General features: G+C 43.1%; 1 protein-coding gene across 2 annotated transcripts in view; it reads right to left on the bottom strand.

The window, feature by feature from the left end:
- The window catches only part of LOC106587851 (elongation factor-like GTPase 1), a 96280-nt gene that overhangs the window by 64676 nt on the left and 12919 nt on the right, over positions 1-18685 (bottom strand). For both annotated transcript variants that reach the window (XM_045707991.1, XM_045707992.1), the window contains exons 13-15: positions 4525-4682; positions 4177-4346; positions 3546-3684 (exon numbers count right to left, since the gene is read on the bottom strand). In XM_045707991.1, the coding sequence (XP_045563947.1) occupies positions 3546-3684; positions 4177-4346; positions 4525-4682 (467 nt within the window). The remainder of the gene's footprint in view (positions 1-3545; positions 3685-4176; positions 4347-4524; positions 4683-18685) is intronic.

Genomic DNA, 18685 nt, shown 5'->3' with positions numbered 1-18685 from the left:
CGGTCTGATATACCACGGCAGTCAGCCAAATCAGCAGTTTACAATTTCAGTTTACAATTACATATAAAACACTAGAATGGACATTGGTATCCTAGCAATATGATAGAAAATCCTTCATCTTGGTCAGGAAAAGCTGATCAGCTGGTCAGACATTAAGATGCATAACAAAACAATGCATTTGTAGAAGCATTATTGAATTGTCAGATCTCTATAGCGTCCATTATCCAAGCAGATTAAACTGGACGATAAATGCATAGTCCATTATCCCTATTACCTATATAGTGCACTGCTTTTGACCAGAGCTCTACGGGCCCAGTCAAAAACAGTGCAGAAAACAAGAGATCGGGTACTATTTGGGACGCAGGGTGGCTCTTCATCAGACAAAATAAATCTCTGATTGCTCTTTATAGGCTTGTAATGACCGGCACATAAACAACATGATGATAGCTTCATACTAGCAGCACTCAGCGGAGCCTTAGGGTAGCGTCCCGAAAAGGCACCCTATTCCCAACATAGTACACTACTCTTCACCAATGGTGGCCCAACGGTAGTGTACTAAACTCAGCAAAAAAAAGACCCCGTCTTTCAAAGATAATTCGTAAAAATCCAAATAACTTCACAGATCTTCGTTGTAAAGGGTTTAAACACCGTTTCCCATGCTTGTTCAATGAACCATAAACAATTAATTAACATGCACCTGTGGAGCGGTCGTTAAGACACTAACAGCTTACAGACGGTAGGCAATTAAGGTCACAGTTATGAAAACTTAGGACACTAAAGAGGCCTTTCTACTGACTCTGAAAAACACCAAAAGAAAGATACCCAGGGTCCCTGCTCATCTGCGTGAACGTGCCTAAGACAGCGCTACAGGGAGACAGGACGGACAGCTGATCGTCCTCGCAGTGGCATACCACATGTAACAACACCTGCACAGGATCGGTACATCCGAACATCACACCTGCAGGACAGGTACAGAATGGCAACAACAACTGCCCGCGTTACACCAGGAACGCACAATCCCTCCATCAGTGCTAAGACTCTCAGCCTATTGCGGACAGAGGCTGGACTGAGGGCTTGTAGGCCTGTTGTAAGGCATGTCCTTACCAGACATCACCGGCAACAACGTCGCCTATGGGCACAAACCCACCGTCGCTGGACCAGACAGGGCTGGCAAAAAGTGCTCTTCACTGACGAGTTGCGATTTTGTCTCACCAGGGGTGATGGTCGGATTCGCGTTTATCGTCAAAGGAATGAGCGTTACACCGAGGCCTGTACTCTGGTGCCGGATTGATATGGAGGTGGAGGGTCCGTCATGGTGTGTCACAGCATCATCGGACTGAGCTTGTTGTCATTGCAGGAAATCTCAACGCTGTGCGTTACAGGGAAGACATCCTCCTCCCTCATGTGGTACCCTTCCTGCAGGCTCATCCTGACATGACCCTCCAGCATGACAATGCCACCAGCCATACTGCTCGTTCTGTGCGTGACTTCCTGCAAGACAGGAATGTCAGTGTCCTGCCGTGGCCAGCGAAGAGCCCGGACCTCAATCCCATCTGGGAACTATTGGATCGGAAGATGAGGGCTAGGGAATGTCCGGGAACTTGCAGGTGCCTTGGTGGAAGAGTGGGGTAACATCTCACAGCAAGAACTGGCAAATCTGGTGCAGTCCATGAGGAGATGCACTGCAGTACTTAATGCAGCTGGTGGCCACACCAGATACCGACTGTTACTTTTGACCCCCCTTTGTTCAGGGACACATTATTACATTTCTGTTAGTAACATGTCTGTGGAACTTGTTCAGTTTGTCTCAGTTGTTGAAACTTTTTATGTTCATATGTAGAGTGGTGATGACAGGACAACTACATGATGAACTGGATGTGTAGCCTGGTGTTGACAGGACAACTACACGATGAACTGGATGTGTAGTCTGGTGTTGACAGGACAACTACATGATGAACTGGATGTGTAGCCTGGTGGTGACAGGACCACTACATGATGAACTGGATGTGTAGCCTTGTGCTGACAGGACAACTACATGATGAACTGGATGTGTAGCCTGGTGGTGACAGGACCACTACATGATGAACTGGATGTGTAGCCTTGTGCTGACAGGACAACTACATGATGAACTGGATGTGTAGCCTGGTGGTGACAGGACAACTACATGATGAACTGGATGTGTAGCCTGGTGTTATATTTACATTTTACATTTTAGTCATTTAGCAGACGCTCTTATCCAGAGCGACTTACAGTAGTGAATGCATACATTTCATACATTTTTTTCTCCGTACTGGTCCCCCGTGGGAATCGAACCCACAACCCTGGCGTTGCAAACACCATGCTCTATCAACTGAGCCACACAGGACCTGTTGACAGGACAACTACATGATGAACTGGATGTGTAGCCTGGTGTTGACAGGACCACTACATGATGAACTGGATGTGTAGCCTGGTGTTGACAGGACCACTACATGATGAACTGGATGTGTAGCCTGGTGTTGACAGGACCACTACATGATGAACTGGATGTGTAGCCTGGTGTTGACAGGACCACTACATGATGAACTGGATGTGTAGCCTGGTGTTGACAGGACCACTACATGATGAACTGGATGTGTAGCCTGGTGTTGACAGGACCACTACATGATGAACTGGATGTGTAGCCTGGTGTTGACAGGACCACTACATGATGAACTGGATGTGTAGCCTGGTGTTGACAGGACCACTACATGATGAACTGGATGTGTAGCCTGGTGTTGACAGGACCACTACATGATGAATTGGATGTGTAGCCTGGTGTTGACAGGACCACTACATGATGAATTGGATGTGTAGCCTGGTGTTGACAGGACCACTACATGATGAATTGGATGTGTAGCCTGGTGTTGACAGGACCACTACATGATGAATTGGATGTGTAGCCTGGTGTTGACAGGACCACTACATGATGAACTGGATGTGTAGCCTGGTGTTGACAGGACCACTACATGATGAATTGGATGTGTAGCCTGGTGTTGACAGGACCACTACATGATAAATCATCTTCTCCATGATAAGGGCACTAGACAGCTGCTGTACAGTCAATAGCTTCTTAGCAAAGTGCAATTTCTCAAGCAAGAATTTTGCTTGGACTGTCTGGAAGTGGTATGAGTGGGGAGGGTAAAAGTGAAAACGATCTGTTATTGGCAGAGAGGTTTGGAACTTTCTTTCTTATTGGTCTATTAACTAATTTATCGCATGGTGATGTCACCATGGAAGGCCAAAAATTCATCCCACCAAAACAGGCCGAAATCTTTTCAAACAGCGCTTACACTAACGCATTACCATCTTTTTTCACAATATTATTCCAACCTCAGTGTGGAAATATATATATATATAAAACACAGGAAAATCACGACTGACTGCACTGGGCCTTTCAAAGAACTCTGAAAGATGTAACTTTCACCTTTATTCGTGCAGTAAAAAGAACATTGGATAACAAGTTAATATCCTATTATGCATGAACCTTTCAAAAGACCACTTCAAGTAGGTGTTAGAGTACGTACCCAGTACGTTCCCTGATGGCACCTCTTCTAGTTCCTCCAGCTCTCTGCCCATCAGCAGGTAGAGGCTGTCCATGGTGCAGCAGGCCAGGTGAGGGACGGGAGGGAGACAGGCACTCACACTAGTACTGCCCTCTGGGAGCTGACAGACAGAGAGAGAACATTAGATCTCTAGAGCATCAGAGCCAATCATCCAGTACATTGGTTGTGTGATATTGGATTCTAAAAGCAATTGTTAGTTAGTAGTACTGCTACTGAAGCCAGGAGGGACGAGGCAACAATAATACAACAACTCGTCCGTCTCAAATGGCACCCTATTCCCTACAGTATATAGTGCACTACTGTTGCCCAGGCCACAGAGGAACACAGCCCTCATTATAGAAGTCAATGTTATCTTTAACCTTGGAATACACATCTTGAGATGGAAACAAACACGCAGAACATTTATGATTGTTGCTCTTTGAACAAATAGCATTTGAGTTCATCTTCAGAACAGTTATTGTTTTGTCTGGTGAATATTGCAAATTGAGCAGAAAATGTGTTTTGTGCCTCTGCAGTGTGTGTGTACGTGTGTGTGTGTCCACATGCCTGTGTGTGTGTGTGTGTGTGTGTGTGTGTGTGTGTACATCCTTACAATGCGCAGGCCTTGTGCAGGGTCGTATTTGGGCCCCATCACAAACACCTTCTGTCCTCTGCGGACCACCCCACTGTAGACTCTGGCGAAGGCTACGAACGTCTCCTTCCCCTCCTCCGGTTTAGCCTTCAGAGACAGGGCCTGCATCTGGCCTGAGACACCCTCACTACCTGCATGTCAGGGAAGACAATGGAGACATACACTGGTATCAGTGGTATCATCATGAACATATTGGTTATTGGAACTGGCCAGAGCTTCCAAACCACTAGGGGGGGAAAAGAGGCCCGGGTTGGGGTTCTAGCAAGGTAAGAGTGGGTGGGTGGGTGTGTGTGTGTGAGAGACACTTGCCTATGGTGTTGTCTCCACCAGGAGTGGTTGCCAGTGTTGTACTTCCTGATTGGGCATTTCCCTCCCCACTTTCTGTCTGCTGAATGGCTGCCAGTTTCTCAGTGTGTCTCTGTCTGGCCAGCTCCCTGCGCTGGGCCATCTCCTCCTGGGTCAACGGCCTGTGTGCGCACACACACACACACACACACACACACACACACACACACACACACACACACACACACACACACACACACACACACACACACACACACACACACACACACACACACACACACGTTCAGTAGGTAGAAAATGTTTTGAGAATATTCCATTGCAAAACGTTTTGCTATTGTGTGCCCTACTGAACACTGTCCATTGTTTGGGCCAATGAATACACATTATATTAGACATGACACATCAAAACAGAAATGTAACAACCCACTAAACCAAGTCTTTATAGCAGGGTAACATAGCCTAGCAACTAGCACCGCTCTGTTTTATTTGATTCATCCTTTATTTAACCAGAGAAGTCACAGAGACTTTTAAATCTCTTTTTCCAAGTGAGCCCTGGCCAAGAATCCATCATACAGTGCATTCGGAAAGTATTAAGACCCCTTGACTTTTTACACATTTTGTTATGTTACAGCCTTACTCTAAAATGGATTAAATAATTTTTTCCCCCCTCATCAAATCTACACACAATACCCCATAATGATAAAGCGAAAAAAGGTTTTTACAAATATTTGCAAATGTTTTAAAAATAAAAAACAGAAATACCTTATTTACATAAGTATTCAGACCCTTTGCTATGAGACTTGAATTTGAGCTCAGTTCACTGATCATACTAGAGATGTTTCTACAACTTGGAGTCCACCGGTGGTAAATTAATTTGATTAGACATGATTTGGAAAGGCACACACCTGTCTATATAAGGTCCCACAGTTGACAGTGCATGTCAAAGCAAAAACCAGGCCATGAGGTCGAAGGAATTGTCTGTAGAGCTCCGAGACAGGATTGTGTTGAGGCACAGATCTGGGGAAGTGTACCCAAACATTTTTTACAGCATTGAAAGTCCCCAAGAACACAGTGGCCTCAATCATTCTTAAATAGAAGAAGTTTGGAATCACCAAGACTCTTCCCAGAGCTGGCCGCCTGGCTAAACTGAGCAATCGGGAGAGAAAGGCCTTGGTCAGGGAGGTGACCAAGAACCCGATGGAGTCCCTCTGTGCTGATGGGAGAACCTTCCAGAAGGACAACCATCTCTGCAGCACTCTACCAACCTTTATGGTACAGTCGCCAGACGGAAGCCACTCCTCAGTAAAAGACACATGACAGCACGACTCTCAGACCATGACAAACAAGATTCTCTGGACCAAGACTGAACAAGATTCTCTGAAACCAAGACTGAACTCTTTAGCCTAAATGCCAAGCGTCACGTCTGGAGGAAATATGGCACCATCCCTATGGTGAAGCATGGTGGTGGCAGCATCATACTGTGGGGATGTTTTTCAGGGGCAGGGACTGGGAGACTAGTCAGAATCGAGGGAAAGATGACTAGAGCAAAGTACAGAAAGATCCTAGATGCTAACATGCTCCAGATTGCTCAGGACCTCAGACTGGGGCGAAGGTTCACCATCCAACAAGACAACACAGGAGTGGCTTCAGGAGAATTATCTGAATGTCCTTGAGTGGCCCAGTCAGAGTCCGGACTTGAACCCTATCGAGTATCTCTGGAGAGACCTGAAAATATCTGTGCAGCGACGCTCCCCATACACCCTGAGCTTGAGAGGATCTGCAGAGAAGAAATGTGAGAAACTCCCCAAATACAGGTGTGACAAGCTTGTAGCGTCATACCCAAGAATACTCAAGGCTGTAATCGCTGCCAAAGGTGCTTCAACAAAGTACTGAGTAAAGGGTCTGAATACTAATGTAAATGTGATATTTCCGGGTTTAATATTAAACACATTTGCAAAAGTTTCTAAAAACCAGTTTTTCCTTTGTCATTATGCGGTATTGTGTGTAGACTGATGGGGAAAAATGTGGAAAAAGTGAAGGGGTCTGAATACTTTATGAATGCACTGTGTAGTTACACAGACAGAATACAACACAACATAACAATGAATGGAAGTTAAAACAGCGCAAAGAGCATAAGATAAGTTAAAAAGAGCAGGTTTCCAAGCAAAATGCTCCTTAAAAAAGGTGGAATCTATGGTCAACGGCTATCCAATCTGAGATTTAAAATAATTCATGGGAATAAAATGATCGAGTATCAGCCTGTGGTTGTCGCTACAGTATGTGTCCCACACGGAACCCTAGTCCATATTTGGTACACTACTTAAAATCAATGTACTGGTCGTGTACATAATTTTGCAGATGTTATCGCAGGTGCAGGGAAATACTTGTGCTTCCAGCTCCAACAGTGCAGCAATATCTTGCAATACACACAATCCCCAAAATTATAATAATAACAAAAAAAGAAAGAAATGAATACCTATCAGCACAAGCAATTTTAGAGTCCTAAATATATACAATACAAGTCAAAAAGTTTGGACACACCTACTAGTTCAGGGGTTTTTCTTTATTTGTACTATTTTCTACATTGTAGAATAATAATGAAGATATCAAATCTATTAAATAAACACATATGGAATCATGTAGCAACCAAAAAACATATATTTTACATTTGAGATTCTTCAAAGTAGCCAACCTTTGCCTTGATTACAGCTTTGCATGCTCTTGGCATTCTCTCAACCAGCTTCATGAGGTAGTCACCTGGAATGCATTTCAATTAACATGTGTGCCTTGTTGAAAGCTAATTGGAATTGATTTCCTTCTTAATGCGTTTGAGACAATCAGTTGTGTTGTGACAAGGTAGGGGTGGTATACAGAAGATATCCTATTTGGTAAAAGACCACGTCCATACTATGTCAAGAACAGCTCAAATAAGCAAAGAGAATCGACAGTCCATCATTACTTTAAGACATGAAGGTCACCCAATGCGAAAGTTTCTTCAAGTGCAGTCGCAAAAACCATCAAGCGCTATGATGAAACAGGCTCTCATGAAGACCGCCAGAGGAATGGAAGACCCAAAGTTACCTCTGATGCAGAGGATACGTTCATTAGTTACCAGCCTCAGAAACTGCAGCCCAAATAAATGCTTCACAGAGTTCAAGTAACAGACATCTCAAAATCAACAGTTCAGAGGAGACTGTGTGAATCAGGCCTTCATGGTCGATTTTGCTGCAAATAAACCACTACTAAAGGACACCAATAAGAAGAAGAGATTTGCTTGGGCCAAGAAACACAAGAATGGACATTAGACCAGTGAAAATCTGTCCTTTGGTCCAAATTGGAGATTTTTGATTCCAACCGATGTGTCTTTGTGAGACGCAGAGTAGGTGAACGGATGATCTCTGCATGTGTATTACCCACCTTGAAGCATGGAGGAGGGGGTATCATGGTGTGGGGGTGCTTTGCTGGTGACACTGTCTGTGATTTATTTAGAATTCAAGGCACACTTAACCAGCATGGCTACCACAGCATTCTGCAGCGATCGCCATCCCATCTGGTTTGCGCTTAGTGGGACAATCATTTGTTTTTCAACAGGACAATGACCCAACACACACTTCCAGGCTGTGTAAGGGCTATTTCACCAAGAAGGAGAGTGATGGAGATCTGCATCAGATGACCTGGCCTCCACAATCACCCAACCTCAACCCAAAAGTGAGAAGTGAAGGAAAAGCTGCCAACAAGTGCTCAGCATATGTGGGAACTCCTTCAAGAATGTTGGAAAAGCATTCCTCATGAAGCTGGTTGAGAGAATGCCAAGAATGCTGTCATCAAGGCAGTGTGGCTACTTTGAAGAATATATATTTTGATTTGTTGAACACTTTTTTAGTTACTTTATGATTCCATGGGTTATTTCATAGTTTTGATGTCTTCACTATTATTCTACAATGCAGAAAATAGTAAAAATAAAGAAAAACCCTTGAATGAGAAGGTGTGTCCAAATTTTTGACTGGTACTGTATGTGTGTGTACATGGTGTGTCCAGACAGCGTGTGAACAGCAGTAGTTATATGGAACCAGGGCTCTGGTCAAAAGTAGTACACTAGGCAATAGGGTGCCATTTGGTATGCAGAATGGAGTCAAGAGGTTAGGTTTGTACCTCATCCTACCAAGTCCTGTCATCGCATGATGGTTATTTGTGCTGCTAACTTCCCTCACTGAGAAACTATGTTCTAATTACCTACCGACGATGGAAAATATGCAAAGGTTAAATTTGACCAATTACGACGACATAGGTGGTGTCTCCGGGCCAAGCTGGAAAAACGGAATAACAATTACTCTAAAATTGCTCTGGCCACCACAAACTCATGGCACGTGGGTGTGTCGTTTCAAATGGCACACTGCAGTCATTGCGGTGAGTATGCATGTGTGTGTGTGTGTGTGTGTGTGTGTGTGTATATGTGTGCGTGTGTGTGTGTGTGAGAGAGAGCTTCAAAGTGCTTCAAAGTGCCTACATTGATACAGCTGGAAGCCATGATTGACAGTAGTGGCCATCCACACAAGTTCAGCTCCCTGACGACCGACCGCTTAAACTATCCCATAATTTAGGTTCCGTCCCAAATGGCACCCTATTCCCTATATAGTGCACTACTACTTTTGACCAGGGCCCACAGGGAATAGGGTGCCATTTGGGATATAAACAAACAATAAAACAAGCTCTGCTGATTCACAAAGACTATTGGGGGGGGGGGTAGGTTGATTACATTTAGTAAAAATTTGACAGAAACGGGCCTAAACGAACACAGGCTTGCCATGAAGAGCGCAACATGGGAGAAATGGAACAATGTATTGTACTGAAGGACTACTTGTGGAATGCTGCTAACCACTGACTTCTGCTTTTAGTGTGGGGTGTGACTCCTGCAATTTGTCACACCACACACACTCTTTCAAACAACACACATACCTGCATGCACTGCACACATGCTCATGCAAACACAAACACTCATCCCCCTTTTATTCCATTTCACCCGAGATTCACTTATTTCCTGGACGTTCAACAATTCCAAGCCGTTGCATTCATAAGCGTACTGCGTAGCTACATTCTTTAACAAAGCGACCACAGCAGAGCTGCCGTGTTTTTCCTGATGAGGTCAAATCAGTCGCTCATGGGCAATAACGGGAAAGCCATGCGTTGTGGTCTCTGGCCTCCGTTGCAGTGGTTATAAAGTAATGGCTTCGCAAGCTTCTCAACGTTAAAGTAGGATTCTCTCAAAACCACAAGCCTTTTAAGTGTGTTATAAGCTGGTTGTGTGCGTGTGTGTGTGATATATATCTGGTTTAAATATGTGGAAAACGAGACGATATTGATACTAAAGCTGTTCATGAAACCATCTTCATCAGCATCATACCATGCTGAGGATTTGGTTGCAGTCTTTCCATTTTAGGCGGAGTGCATAAAAATGTCATGAGAGCACAATGGGTATTTGCTTTCTGCTTTGACGTCAGCCCTTCATCCATACTGGAACGCTTTAGATGGTTGGTTGAAGTCTGACTTTGCTTCTTAGTCTTTGCTGCACGTGCTATTGTGTTGTTGGGATAAAAAAATGTTTGGGTCACATTTGTTCGAGAATTCTCACTTGATAAACTTAGAACTCTGCTTTCGTCCCACTTGCAAGATTCTACAGGACATGAAAACAGAACACATTGGTTTCACTCTTTTGTTCGCTGGTTCATTTGTTAACTCAACAGCCTTGTTGTTCCATAATGAAACTCTTTCCAAGTTCTGTAATAGATGTTTTGCTATCTCTTAGAAATAATTAAAAACATACAGAACAATGAGTTTACAGGACGACTGCTGCTTTGATAAAAAGAAACAGAACATCTAGGGGAGAGGGATGTTTCAGTGTGTGGCTGTGTGCATGCCAGTGTGTGTATTCTGCCGAGCAACTGCCCAGAGCCATTAATAAAACCCACTGACATCACCAGCCAATCAGACGCGAGGACATTTAAAACACCAGGTCAAGACTGTTTGTGAAGAGACACAGACAGACGGACAGAGACACAGACAGATGGAGAGAGAGAGAGAGAGAGTCAGAAATGAAGGGGTGAGAGAGGGAGAAAGAAAGAACGGGGTGTAGAGAGAGGTAGAAACAGAGAGGTTGCCCTCACTCCTACGAGCAGTCTCAGAACTACTACTGAGACCTAAATTGATGGTGGGTGCCATGGTAACAAAGCATAACCATAGCTGTGGAGGCATGTAGGAGTGTCAGCCAGGAACCCCCTGAAGCTAATTCAGAAAGAGAAACAGAGAGAGACAGAGAGACCACTGTGACTGACCCAAAATTAAGGAAAGCTTTGACTATGTACAGACTCAGTGAACATAGCCTTGATACTGAGAAAGGCCGCCGTAGGCAGACCTGGCTCTCAAGAGGAGACAGGCTATGTGCACACTGCCCATAAAATGAGGTGGAAACTGAGCTGCACTTCCTAACCTCCTGCCCAATGTATGACCATATTAGAGAGACATATTTCCCTCAGATTACACAGATCCACAAAGAATACAAAAACAAATCGAATTTTGATAAACTCCCATTTCTATTGGGTGAACCAGCGTGCCATCACAGCAGCAAGATTTGTGACCTGTTGCCACAAGAAAAAGGCAACCAGTGAAGAACAAACACCATTGTAAACCCATATTTATGTTTACTCATTTTCCCTTTTGTACTATTTTCACATCGTTACAACACTGTAGATAGACATATAACATTTGAAATGTCTATTATTTTGGAACTTTTGTGAGTGTAAATTTTATTTTGTTTATTTCACTTTTTTTATTATCTATTCTTTGGCAATGTTAACATGTTTCCAATGCCTATAAAGCCCCTTAAGTTGAACCGAGAAGGGAAATAGACACATACTGTAGTATCTAAAACAGCCAAAAGGAAATTTTTAGAAGTGTCTGCATTGAAGGATATTCATGTAAAACAAACATGTACCATCTGCAACAGACTACTCATAAACATATAATATACCTGATATTTGTACTGTACACTGGGCGCTATACAACACACCAAACACCCCCAGTCAAAAGTAGATCACTATATACAGTACCAGTCAAAAGTTTGGACACACCTACTCATTCCAAAAAAACATGCTGTGTAAGGGCTATTTGACCAAGAAGGAGAGTGATGGAGTGCTGCATCAGATGACCTGGCCTCCACAATCACCCGACCTCAACTCAATTGAGATGGGATGAGTTGGACCGCAGAGTGAAGGAAAAGCAGCCAATGAGTGATCAGTATATGTGGGAACTCTTTCAAGACTGTTGGAAAAGCATTCCAGGTGAAGCTGGTGGAGAGAATGCCAAGAGTGTGTATAGCTGTCATCAAGGCAAAGGGGGGCTACTTCGAAGAATCTAAAAAATATAATATATTTTGATTTGTTTAACAGTTTGTATACTACATGATTCCATATGTTATTTAATAGTTTTGATGTCTTCACTGTTATTCTGAAATGTAGAAACTAGTACAAATAAATAAAAATCCTTGAATGAGTAAGTGTGTCCAAACTTTTGACTGGTACTGTACGTAGGGAATAGGTGCCATTTGGGACACAGATGATAGTAAAGGCCATTGAATAAGGTATGTTTTCCTTTGCAGAGAAGGCAGATCTTAGCCCATAGGACTCTGGTCAAAAGCAGTGCACTATATAGGGAATAAGGTGCCATTTAGAACACATCCAGAAAGATTGTAAGCCGTTAAGATGGCCAAGCAGTCGGCGAAGTAAACGGAACATGATTATGCATAGTTTTACTTATGTAGCATGTACACAAAGATCTAGGTCAGGCTGGCTCACTGGAGTTGAACTCAACTGTTCCAATATGAACAGTCTAGGATGAAGTTTCCCCTAGATGCCGATCTATGGTCAGTTTCCCACACTAATGGTTAAGGTTAGGAAAGGAAGAGGGGAAGGTGATCCTACATCTGTCCCAAATGTGTGTCAAGAGAAACAAGAAACAGATGCTGTGGTATTTGTAGTTCTTAACATAAGGGATCAGGAGTTTTCCTGATCAGGTTACAACTCTGGGCCTGTATTTATCAAGTCTCTCAGATTAGGAGTGCTAAACTAGGATCAGAGATACGCCTGAAGTGCACAGCTTCAATGACCCATGCTAGCCCCCAGGTGGCCACAGATATGCCTGAGGTGATACAGTATGGATTTAAAATTAAATTTTTTTAAAAAATCAGATAAGAGGCTATGGTAGGTAGTTTCAATGGTCCTGCTAGTCCATGGGTGGCCAATGATATGTCTGGGCTGAGAAGGTATGGATCTGATGAGTGAAAAGCTGTGGTATGTACAGTAATTGTCCCCAACTAGTCCATGGGTGGCTTGGGATCTGCCAGCAGCGTGTGTGTGCTACTGCAGCAGGTGGCAGCCATCAGGGGAAGGAAGGGGTCCTGGCTGGATCATTAGGCTGATGGTGGCCAGGCCTTTTCTACTGTAGCATACTGTGTGTGGGATGACACGTTTCCTCTTCCCTAACATCCTTCACTCTCCCCCTTTCTATCTCTCTCATCTCACGCTGAACTGATACAGGCTAGATAGGTAGGTCTCTCTCTCCCTCCCTCCCTCCTCTCAGTGTAATGGCAGAATCAGCCATTACAGGTTGGTACCGTGACAGAGGAGAGGAGGGAGTGAGTGAGTGACAAAAAGTGAATGTAGAGAGCAAAAATGATCCTCCGTGTACAACGTAAAACACCAAATAATGCATGCAGAGCAGAATTAGGCCGATACCCGCTAATTATCAAAATTTAGAAAAGAGAGGTTGAATTCGACAACCACCTAAAAGGAAGCGACTCCCAAACCTTCCATAACAAGGCCATCACCTACAGAGAGATGAACCTGGAGAAGAGTCCCCTAATCAAGCTGGTCCTGGGGCCCTGTTCAAACAGACCCCACAGAGCCCCAGATCAGCAACACAATTAGACCCAACCAAATCATGAGAAATAAACAGATAATTACTTGACACATTGGAAAGAATGACCAAAAAAACTGAGCAAACTAGAATGCTATTTGGCCCTAAACAGAGAGTAAACAGTGGCAGAATGCCTGACCACTGTGACTGACCCAAACTAAAGGAAAGCTATGTACAGACTCAGTGAGCATAGCCTTGCTATTGAAAAAGGCCGTCGTAGGCAGACCTGGCTCTCAAGAGAAGACAGGCTATGTGCACACTGCCCACAAAATGAGGTGGAAACTGAGCTGCACTTTCTAACCTCCTGCCAAATGTATGACCATATTAGAGGCACATATTTCCCTCAGATTACACGGATCCACAAAGAATTTGAAAACAAACCCGATTTTGAGTCACAAGAAAATGGCAACCAGTGAAGAACAAACACCATTGTAAATACAACCCATATTTATGTTTATTTATTTTCCCTTTTGTACATTAACCATTTGCACATTGTTATAACACTGTATATACATAATATGACATTTGTAATGTCTTTATACTTTTGGAACTTCTGTGAGTGTAATGTTTACTGTTCATTTCACTTTTGTATATTATCTACTTCACTTGCTTTGGCAATGTTAACATGTTTCCCATGACAATAAAGCCCCTTGAATTGAATTGAGAGGAGAGATGAGGTCTGCCTGCCAAGGGGGTTTCTTTCTACTCCACAGACCTGAGGCACAGAGTCACCGAGGATCATACCAGGTCAGATAGAGAACAGGGAGTAATACCGACAGGCTCATACCAGGTCAGATAGAGAACAGGGAGTAATACCGACAGGCTCATACCAGGTCAGATAGAGTACAGGGAGTAATACTGACAGACAGAGGGGGGTGTGTTTATGCATGTGTGTGTGTCAAATCAAATATTATTTATCACATGCCGAATACAACTACTGTAGACTTTAGAGTGAAATACCAACGATGCAGTGTGTGTGTGTGTGTTAGTGATGCACGGGTCAGCTGTTTTTTCACCCGCACCTGCTAATAACCCATCCACAACCGCCCGGCTAAGTGAAAATCTGAGGCCCACAACCGACCCTAACCAATAATTTTTGAAAACGCGCTGTACAGGCAGAGATGGCAGAGCAATTTTTTGGACAGGCCTTTTAGATAGGCTTATGTTCCTGCTTATAATTTCCAACATTTTGGTAGGGTATTTGTCCGTCAACTTATAATTAGATACATGCAGCTTCTCTTCTGTCATTACTTGTTGCCCTAGAATTAAGCAGTAAGGCATGAGTGGGTGTGGTATGTGGCCAATATACCACGGCTAAGGGCTGTTCTTAAGCACAACGCATTGCAGAGTGCCTGGGCACAGCCCTTAGCCGTGGTATACTGGCCATATACCACAAACCCCCAAGGTGCCTTATTGCTATTAAAAAGTGGTTACCAATGTAATTAGGGCAGTAAAAATACATGTTTTGTCATACGGTCTGATATACCATGGCTGTTAGCCAAACAGCATTCAAACCACCCAGTTTATAAAACGAAATAAACCCTTGCTCACCAAACTAATGTAATGAATCAGTAGAATGAACGCTTCAATCTAGTTGACGTCAGTAAAGTTCTTTCTCTCGGGCAGTAAAGACATTTAGGGACCAGGAAGAAAATGCAATAGGCAAGGAAATGGAGCTGGAAGAAATAGCAGCAGTTTTACGGGCGCCCAACCAATTGTGCTATTATGTGGGAGTTTTTCGCGTTATTTGTAACTTATTTTGTACATAATGTTTCTGCAACCGTATCTTACGGCAGAAAAGAGCTTCTGGATATCAGGACAGCGATCACTCACCTCGGATTAGACAAAGATTTTTTCAACAACAAGCAAGACTCACATGATATTCTCCAAACACCCGGCAGGGCCGACATCCCAGTTATTCGCAAGAGGAAGCAACGCAGGTACAGAGGACGAAGAGCCGAATGCCTCGTCAGGACCCGCAGAAGGCGAGTAGGAAAGCTGCCGTTACCGTCAATATTACTCGCCAACGTGCAATCATTGGACAATAAATTAGACGAGGTACGATCACAAATATCCTACCAACGGGACATCAAAAACTGTAATATCTTATGTTTCACGGAATCGTGGCTGAATGACGACATGGATATTCAGCTAGCGGGATGTACGCTGCACTGGCAGTGAAGTCTCTAGATTTTGCTCGCTCGAAGTAGAGTATATTGTGATAAATGGCAGGCCACACTGCTTGCCTACAAAGTTCTCAACTATACTTTGCGTGGCTGTTTATTTACCACCACAAACAGATGCTCGCACTAAGACCGCACTCAGTCAGCTGTATAAGGAAATAAGCAAACAGGAAACCACTCACCCAGAGGCAGCGCTCCTAGTGGCCAGAGACTTTAATACAGGGAAACTTAAATGAGTTCTACCAAATCTCTATCAACATGTTAAATGTGCAACCAGAGGGAAAAAAATTCTAGATCACCTGTACTCCACACACAGAGACGTGTACAAAGCTCTCCCTTGTCCTCCACTTGGTAAATCCGACCTCAACTCTATCCTCCTGATTCCTGCTCACAAGCAAAAATTAAAGCAGGAAGCACCAGTGACTCAGTCTATAAAAAAGTGGTCAGATGAAGCAGATGCTAAACTACAGGACTGTTTTGCTATCACAGACTGGAACATGTTCCGGGATTCTTCCGATGACATTGAGGAATACACCACATCAGTCACTGGCTTTATCAATAAGTGCATCGAGGACGTCGTCCCCACAGTGACTGTACGTACATACCCCAACCAGAAGCCACTGTTATTTGAAAATGTCTTTACTGTTGTTTTATTTCTTTACTTACCCACACACACACACACACACACACACACACACCTTTTTTCCCACACTATTGGTTAGAGCCTGTAAGTAAGCATTTCACTATAAGGTCTACACCAGTTGTATTCGGCGCACGTAGACTTTGATTTGACCCCCAAAAAATTGCGATTTTCAGTGCAAAATCTCCAAATGACGTCAGTTTGACCGGTTTTAAGGGAATTAAAAGCTGTGAAAACTACCCAACATGTTTATGATAGGATTTCAGTTGGGCTTGGATGCATATTTTATGTGGTTGAAATACTATCAGCTTTTATGATGCTGATAAAGATAACACCTTTACATACAGTCCCTAACCGCACAGTCATTCTCTCAAGAATGCTTAACCTGTCTGGGCTAGGAGGCAGTATTTTCACATCCGGATAAAAAAACGTACCCAATTTAAACTGGTTACTACTCTTGCCCAGAAACGAGAATATGCATATTATTAGTAGATTTGGATAGAAAACACTCTAAAGTTTCTAAAACTGTTTGAATGGTGTCTGTGAGTATAACAGAACTCATATGGCAGGCAAAAACCTGAGAAGATTCCATGCAGGAAGTGGCCTGTCTGACAATTTGTAGTCCTTCTGTTGCATCTCTATCGAAATTACAGCATCTGAGCTGTTACGTGACACTTTCTAAGGCTTCCATTGGCTCTCTAAAGCCTTCAGAAAGCGGATTGACGCGTCTCCTGTCTCTGGGCAGATAACAGGAGCAGAGTTTGTGAGTGGTCTGCCTGGGGACAGAGAGACTGGAGATGCGCATTCACGAGACCGCCATTTTTTTCTTGCCCTCTTTGAATGACTACAACATTGTCCGGTTGGAATATTATCACTATTTTACGAGAAAAATTGCATAAAAATTTATTTTAAACAGCGCTTGACATGCTGCTAAGTACGGTAATGGAATATTTTGTGACCTGAACACGCGAACAAAACGGAGGTATTTGGATATAACTATGGATTATTTGGACCCAAAACAACATTTGCTGTTGAAGTAGAAGTCCTGGGAGTGCATTCTGACGAAGAACAGCAAAGGTATTCCAATTTTTCTAATAGTAATTCTGAGTTTAGGTTGCCCCGACGTTGGCGGGTGTCTGAATAGCTAGCCTGTGATGGCTGAGCTATGTACTCAGAATATTGCAAAATGTGCTTTCGCCGAAAAGCTATTTTAAAATCTGACATAGCGGTTGCATAAAGGAGTTCTGCATCTATAATTCTTAAAATAATTGTTATGCATTTTGTCAACGTTTATGATGAGTAATTTAGTAAATTCACAGGACGTTTTCGGTGGGTATGCTAGTTCTGAACATCACATGCTAATGTAAAAAGCTGTTTTTTGATATAAATATGAACTTGATTGAACAAAACATGCATGTATTGTATAACAATGTCCTAGGAGTGTCATCTGATGAAGATCATCAAAGGTTAGTGCTGCATTTAGCTGTGGTTTGGGTTTTTGTGACATACATGCTTGCTTTGAAAATGGCTGTGTGATTATTTTGGGCTGGATACTCTGACATAATCTAATGTTTTGCTTTCACTGTAAAGCCTTTTTGAAATCAGACAATGTGGTTGGATTAACGAGAGTCTTATCTTTCAAATGGTGTAAAATAGTGATATGTTTGAGAAATTGAAGTTAAAGCATTTGAGGTATTTGTATTTCGCGCCACGCGATTCCACTGGCTGTTGAATAGAGTGGGACGCAAACGTCCCACCTAGCCCATAGAAGTTAAATAAATAAATAAATATTTCTCCACTCCTATTCCCGAGTCAAAATGTACATCTGGTAAATAATTTTACTGCAAGAAATACTTCATTTCGGTAGGAGTACATAATTAGGCTACAGACCTACAGTCAGTGTCCAGATTTCAGGCTACTATCCCATTAAACCCATCTATCTGAACAGTAGCCTACAGTAGTGCTTTGGTTAGATTATTTAAACAAATAATCATGATTTTGGTTTCGATATTTTTGCATTGTGAAATGATGACGTTACAATGATTTTAGAGCTTTGTAACAGAAATTCCAAAACCAAAAATAGTGACCATCCAATTGCCAAAACATAGAAAATATCCCATTGTCTCTGTCAGGTCCTCATTGGGTAGACCAGTGGTTCACAACCAGGGACACTACTGTAGGATCCATCGGGGGGTACATGGCCTACCCACAAGGGGTACTTGAGAAGACTCATGAGACCATAGGTCTACAGGTAAAATGCACATGAGGGGGTATTGCAGGGGTACTCCTGGCAGAGCAAAATTCAGTTGGTGGTACAGAACCTGAAAAAGGTTGGGAACCACTAGGTAGATATCAATAGAAAAATGGACAATTA

The sequence above is a fragment of the Salmo salar genome, chromosome ssa26, assembly GCF_905237065.1.
Source record: "Salmo salar chromosome ssa26, Ssal_v3.1, whole genome shotgun sequence".
NCBI classification, from domain to species: domain Eukaryota; kingdom Metazoa; phylum Chordata; class Actinopteri; order Salmoniformes; family Salmonidae; genus Salmo; species Salmo salar.
This window is presented reverse-complemented; position numbering and strand designations above follow the sequence as displayed.